Source organism: Nannospalax galili, unplaced genomic scaffold (assembly GCF_000622305.1).
Source record: "Nannospalax galili isolate Female #2095 unplaced genomic scaffold, S.galili_v1.0 scaffold635, whole genome shotgun sequence".
Taxonomy (NCBI): domain Eukaryota; kingdom Metazoa; phylum Chordata; class Mammalia; order Rodentia; family Spalacidae; genus Nannospalax; species Nannospalax galili.
Genome location: NW_008335836.1, coordinates 1093551 through 1100092, shown reverse-complemented (window position 1 = coordinate 1100092; position 6542 = coordinate 1093551). Strand labels below are relative to the sequence as shown.

At 40.4% G+C, this 6542-nt stretch overlaps 2 protein-coding genes across 3 annotated transcripts in view; both read left to right on the top strand.

Moving 5' to 3' along the window:
• The window catches only part of LOC103732117 (olfactory receptor 52H1), a 20170-nt gene extending 17024 nt beyond the window's left edge, over nucleotides 1-3146 (top strand). The window contains 2 exon segments of the mRNA XM_008830628.3: nucleotides 2172-2479; nucleotides 2482-3146. Coding sequence (XP_008828850.2) covers nucleotides 2203-2479; nucleotides 2482-3146 — 942 coding nt within the window. The 5' untranslated portion in view covers nucleotides 2172-2202.
• LOC103732115 (olfactomedin-4-like) overlaps nucleotides 1-6542 on the top strand; it is a 74110-nt gene that overhangs the window by 48063 nt on the left and 19505 nt on the right. Inside the window, exon 1 of one of the 2 annotated variants that reach the window (XM_029562287.1) lies at nucleotides 5802-5882. The exons of the other annotated variant lie outside the window; for it this stretch is intronic. The gene's annotated coding sequence lies outside the window, so the exon portion shown is untranslated. Of the gene's footprint in view, nucleotides 1-5801; nucleotides 5883-6542 lie in introns of those variants that run through there. 2 annotated transcript variants of the gene reach the window in all.

The following is a 6542-nucleotide window of genomic DNA, read 5'->3' as shown; positions in this document are numbered from 1 at the left end:
CTTCAAGTGGTCTTATAAGGGTTATGCTGAGTTCAATATTGTATAACTGTATTAATTTAACTGTGAACCTCAAAATTTACAGCTAATTTTGAAAGAGAAGCATCTTTGCTCTGGAAATTGTTATTGAATATGTTAATGATGTAATGAAAAAAAAAATTAGTAGATGTGAAAAACATTACCATTGAAATCTACCTGATGACTTTATATCCATGCTCAGATGCCTAGAAGCTCAGAAAGTAACCAACTGTGACTAGTAATAATCAGATATTTAGAGATTAGAAATGCATGTGCAAACATCCAATGTCAATTGCATTGAAAAAGAATTTTCCTATATGAACTGTGTATTTTAATAATGAAATGGAGAACTTTTTTAAAGGTTAAAACATCATTTAATTTATGTCTTATAGGGTTTATACTGAGTACAATATTGTATAACTGTAATAATTAACTGTAAACCTAAAAATTTACAGCCAATTTTGAAAGAGATGCATCCTACCTCAGGAAAATGTTATTGAATATGTCAATTGTGTTGTAATGATATGCTTCTTCTAAGTATGTTGCTATTAAATAAATCATTTTTAAAAATTAAAAAAAAAACAAGGGGTTAGAAAGATGGCTCAGTGGCTAAGAGCACTGCTTGCTTTTGCAGTGGACCCAGGTTCAGTTCCCAGCACCCACTAGCTTATGGATGAAGAGATATCATAAGGAGGGTTTGGGTGGTTTCTAGAGAATGCTCTTACTTATAGATGAGGAAGGTTCAGAAAGAAACCAGGAGTTTAGGAGAGAAAGAGTCTTCACTGTAGAATACTGATTGGGGGAGACATGATGGGAAAATGTATGAGAGACTGGAAATAAGGATCAGGGAATGGATGAAAAGGTGTTATGTGTTCATGTGTACATGCGGGAGTTGAGATAATGTGAGCCTTGAGTCTTTTGATCATGTGATCAAAGTTGAAATAATGTGAGCCTTGAATCTTATGATCATTTGGTCAAAGAGACAATACATTCACAGAAATCCTTGCTTTAGACAAATGTCTTTACTGACAGTATCACTAAGACCAAAGCCTCAGGATGTTACATACTTATATAGTACACAGCTTGTGGGAAGCTCTCTCCCCTTCTTTTAATTTCTTTTTTGAGGAACAAGAGCCCATAATCCACAGCTACAGATGTTTCTAATTTAAATTTCATTGCATATGCTAGCCGCCTCAGTTGGTGTTTACTGAACTGAATGCGATTACAGAATGCTGACTTCATAAATCTAAGAACCACAGTCTTCAGGCAGTCTTTAAAGAAACAGATATGTGACATGAGGCAGAGATGGGTTCTCTGCAATGACAGCAAGCAGGGCTTAACCATTAACACCCATAAAGCCATATAAACATCAAGTTGCTAACTCTTGAAGCAGTGAACCCTGTAATTTGTTAACTTTCGTGATAGTGCATAATACTAGACTACAGATAATCTGGAAAGCGTTTATCAACTAGTCAGGACATCTGGAAGAAAGAAGGAATTTTCTTAGAGTAAATATTTATCTTCAATTAAAAAACTTTATGTTATATTTATGTATGATATTTTTGCCTGTATGTCTGAAAGTTCACCTGTGCATACAAAGTCCATGGGGGCCAGAAGAGGGCTTTGGATTCTCTAGAATGGGAGTTATGCATGGTTGTCAGACAGCATGTGGGTTGATGACGGAACCTGGGTCCTCTGCAAGAGCAGCCATTGCTCTTAACTGCTGAGTAATCTTTCCACCCTCATCTTCAAAATTTTAAATTTCTTATTATTTTGTATATACGTGATGTGTGCCTGCACATGCCACAGACAGCATGTGAACATTAGACAGTAACTGTGTGGTCGGTTCTCTCTTTCCACCTTTACCTGTATTTGTGGGCTCTAACTTAGGTCACCAGCTTTGTGCTTCAAGTACATTTACCCACTGAGCTATCTCATCTCATCGGTCCAGCAGTCAGCGTACATGTGTATCTTGGTTTTTCTGGAACAACCTTGGTATACACCTGTTGCCATTGTCATTGTCCATCATTTTTACATCAAAAGGGTGGAAGAGAGATAATTTTGTTACTGTAACTTTATGAATTAATGGTAATGATGAGTTGGAAGTGAGAGTGGTTCTAGTGACCCTGAATGTCTTTATTATTCTCTGTTCTCAGGATTTAAGGTTTGGTGCCATCCTGGTCTGCCATGATCACCTTCAATGTGAGCAGTTACAACCCAGGGCCCTTTGTTTTGGTGGGGATCCCAGGCCTGGAGCAGTTCCATGTGTAGATTGGCATTCCCTTCTGTGTGATCTATACTGTAGCTGTCAGGGGAAACTGTGTCCTTCTCTACCTTGTCGCAGTGGAGCAGACCGTTCATGAGCCCATGTTCTTCTTTCTGCCCATGCTGGCCGTGACTGACCTCATCTTGTCCACAGCTACGGTGCCTAAAGCACTCAGTATCCTTTGGCTGGGGCTGGAGAAATCACATTCCCAGGCTGCCTCACTCAGATGTTCTTCCTCCACTATAACCCTGTTCTGGATTCAGCCATTCTGATGGCCATGGCATTTGACCGCTATGTGGCCATTGGCTCCCCTTTGCGATATGCCTCCATCTTGACTCCCAAGACTATTATCAAGATTGCTGCGGGCATCTCCTTTCGAAGCTTCTGTATCATTTTTCCAGACATATTCTTAGTGGCACGCCTACCTTTTTGTAGGACACACATCATACCCCGTACATATTGTGAGCATGTAGGTGTTGCCCGACTGGCCTGTGCTGACATCTCCATCAACATCTGGTATGGCTTTTGTGTTCCCATCGTGACAGTCATCTCAGATGTGATCCTCATTACTATCTCTTACACTCTCATCCTGTGTGCTGTTTTTGGCCTTCCCTCCCGAGATGCACGCCAGAAGACACTGGGCACCTGTGGTTCCCATGTCTGTGCCATCCTCATGTTTTACACACCTTCTTTTTTCTCCATCCTTGCTCATTGCTTTGGACACAATGTCCCCCTCACCTTCCATATCGTGTTTGCTAATCTCTACATTGTTGTACCCCCTGCAATGAACCCCATTGTTTATGGAGTGAAAACCAAGCAGATCAGAGAGAAAGTCATACTTTTGTTTTCCCCCAAAAGCTGCTGATCTATTCATCAGCAGAAAATCCAGGACAAGTCCATGGCATATATAGTGAAACAATGCAGCAAAAATGAAAAGAAAATTCTGCTTAGAACAGGATATGCCTGTAGATGTTTTGTGTACTGGGCAGGATCTACGTAAAAGAGACAATCTTACATATAAAAAAGAATCCTTGGTGACCTCTTTGCATGAAAGAGCTGAGAATATATTTGAATTATTATAAATGAAAAAAATTAAAAAGTCTTGGAAATTGGGATTTGAAACTGCTGTGAGGGAAATGTGTTAATACAGAGATAGTGAATAAAAGAGACTAAGTAGAAAAAATCCGGCAGGAAATCTGTCATTTAAGGGATTAGCTATTTTGGGTATTTATGAAAATATTTAATCCTAGCTATTGTACATTTTATCTCTTAATAATTGCCTGTAAATATGTCCCCCACACTTGCCAAAGCCCTTCAGCCCAGTGTAAGGAACAATTTAGCCAGTGATCGAATGAGAACTATGACAGCAGAAGCAAAGGATCCCGTGTATGAGTGCCACAGTGCTGGCTTGGCACTCTGAACAAGACTAGCTCCTGTGCTCCAACGTTCATGGAGAATATGAGCTGTCGAGGTTGTGCCAGGAGAATACAGCCCCTGAAAACAGATCTGGAAAAGCGCCGTACTTCCCACATTGCACAGACTTCAAGCTGTTTTACTGAGACACTAAAGTAAAATTTAACCACGCTGGTCAGAGGACGTGTGGAGCACTGTTATAGATCACAATCCCTTGATTGAAATAAAGATTCCAGTGTAAGATGTTTCAAAGCTGAGGAAAAACAAGGACGGGAACGCTATACTGGAGATGTAGCTAATAAACTCAATCCCAGTTTCATAGCTGGAAGAACTTAGGAAATACTACATGCTATCAGTAAATTGAGAGCTGATGGATCCCAGCGGTTCTCTAAGGCTCTGGGGAGTTGTCATGATGCTGCTCAAGGTATGTGAGGTAGAAGTTATTTGTCCCAATTCTCCATACTATTTCCCTACACTGTAGCAGACCTGCTGTTATCCTGTTTGTATATCAAGTGCCTGGGTAAGACTCTACTTGAAAATTTGAGTTCCTTCAATAACTCTTGTCTTGAAAATCATGAACTTATTTGGAAATTGTTGAGAACCTGCTACATATCTAATATTGTTCTAAGCACTGAGTAATATAAGACTTGAAAAAACAGAGGAAGCATTACCTTATTCCTGTAGAGCTTAGATTCTAGGAAAAAAGACAAATAAGCAATACAACAAAGAAACAAATTCATGGGCTTTAAAAAGTAACATAACAAATGAAATAACAAAGCCAAATATGGTGACGAACTGAAACTTGGTGACGAAGGTCCTCTGGCAGCACACGAAAATAGTCTGCGGCTTCAAAGGACTGTAAGTCTTACCACAGAGATAGTTGCATATCCATGTTTATTTCTGCTCTGTTCGCAATAGCCAGGAAATGGAACAAGCCTGGATATTCATCAACAGATAAATGGATAAAGAAAATGTGGCACATACATAAGGAGATTTTAATCAGCAATAAAGAAAAACGACCATGACGTTTGTAGGAAAATGGATCGAACTGGAAATTATTACATTAAGTGAAGTGACCCAGTTTCAGAAAGACAATGCCGTTTTCTCTCGTGTGGATCTGAGATTTCAATTGTGCGTGCGTGTGTGTGTGTGTGTGTGTGTGTGTGTGCGTGTGTAGGTCATGAGATCACAGAGGTGACCATGAGAAGGCAAAAGAGGTCTTTTCTTTCCCTCATTGACATTAAATATTATTTTAAATTAATTGTATTTTTAAACATCAATATTAGACATCGACATAGAGCTCAAAAGGCTTGTTTTATACACACACACACACACACACACACACACACACACACACACACACATGGCAGTCTTGTGCTCCCAAATGTATTTCCTGCTCTCTAGGCACTGAGCAGTTAGCTATCTTTGCTGGTATTTATGCATGTAGGCTGTAAATGACACAGTTATATTTCTTTGGGTCATATTATTAGGTATTGTGTATGTGTTTTCTGTTGATACTTTATTATGAAGGAGGAGCATTTAGCTCATTTCTCCACTTGCCTGACCACCCCCCCACACACTGTTGTCCCTTCCCTTGCCTCTTTAGAGAGTAACATTATGATTTTGTTATTTTTGAGACAGCCTCTCTCACTCTGTAGCCCAGGCTGGCCTGGAGCCCACTGTGTAGCCCAGGCTGGCTGGGCACTCACTTTGTAGCTCAGACTGGCCTCCAATTTGAGGCAGTCTTTCTGGGTACACAGGCCTGAGCCAGCACACCTAGGTTTGCAGTATAATTTTAATTTCATTGTGGCATGGACCTGCGTATCTTATTATGTCTTGTTCTCTGTTGCTCCCTCCCCCACTTCCCACCTGCGTGCCCCTCCCTACTCTAACTCATTCTCTATTTCTCCCAGATAATACTCCATTTACCTTCTTTAAGTTTTTATTATTATTGTTTACTTTTTGAGCATTTCATACAATATATTTTGACATATTTAGGCCCCCTCCCCTATCTGCACCCCTCTGTCGTATATATTAAGACCTACTGAGCCAAGTTTGTGTCTCTGAATGTCCTCAGGTGTGCATCCATCCACTGAAGCCTGGTTAACCTGTCGAATGACACACCCTACGAGAAGACCAGCTCTCCCTTTCCCAGTAGCTATTGGCTGCCAGTAGTTCGTCAGCTAAGGTTGGAATTTCTTCCCCACTTCTATGTCGGGATGTTTGTCTGATTTGAGCTTGACTAGGTCTTGTGCATGCTGTTACTGTTGTTGTAAGTTCATAGGAGTGACTTGCCAGCTCTGTTTCCTGGTGGTCATTCACAGCCTCTGGCTTTTATAATCCTCTGTCCCTCTTCCTCAATGATTCCTGAGCCTTGGGGGGGGTAGAGGCTTGGCATAGGCATCTTAATTCAGGGATACTCACTCTACAGTCTGTTATTTGCTTTGAACAGCTGAGGTTTTCTGGGTTAGTCGCCATCTGTTGCATGAGGAAGCTTTGCTGATGAGAGTTGAAAGATGCAAATAGTCTTTTTACCCCCTGTTCCCCTGTGTTCCCTGAGCCTTGCTTAGGTGTAGAGGTTGCATTGTAGATGTGTCACATAGAGATGAGAACCTCATTCTCTGCATTTGACTACTTCCAGTGATATAAGGATGTTCAATAAATGTAAGTCAATGAATGTAATAAATCCTATAAATGGACCTAAAGCCAAAAATCATATGCTCATCCCAATACATGAAGAAAAGGCCTTTGACAAAATCCAGCATAGATCTGTGATAAAAGTCCTAGAGAGAATTGGACTAAAGGGAACATACCCAACCCAATTAAGACTATATACAACAAACCCACA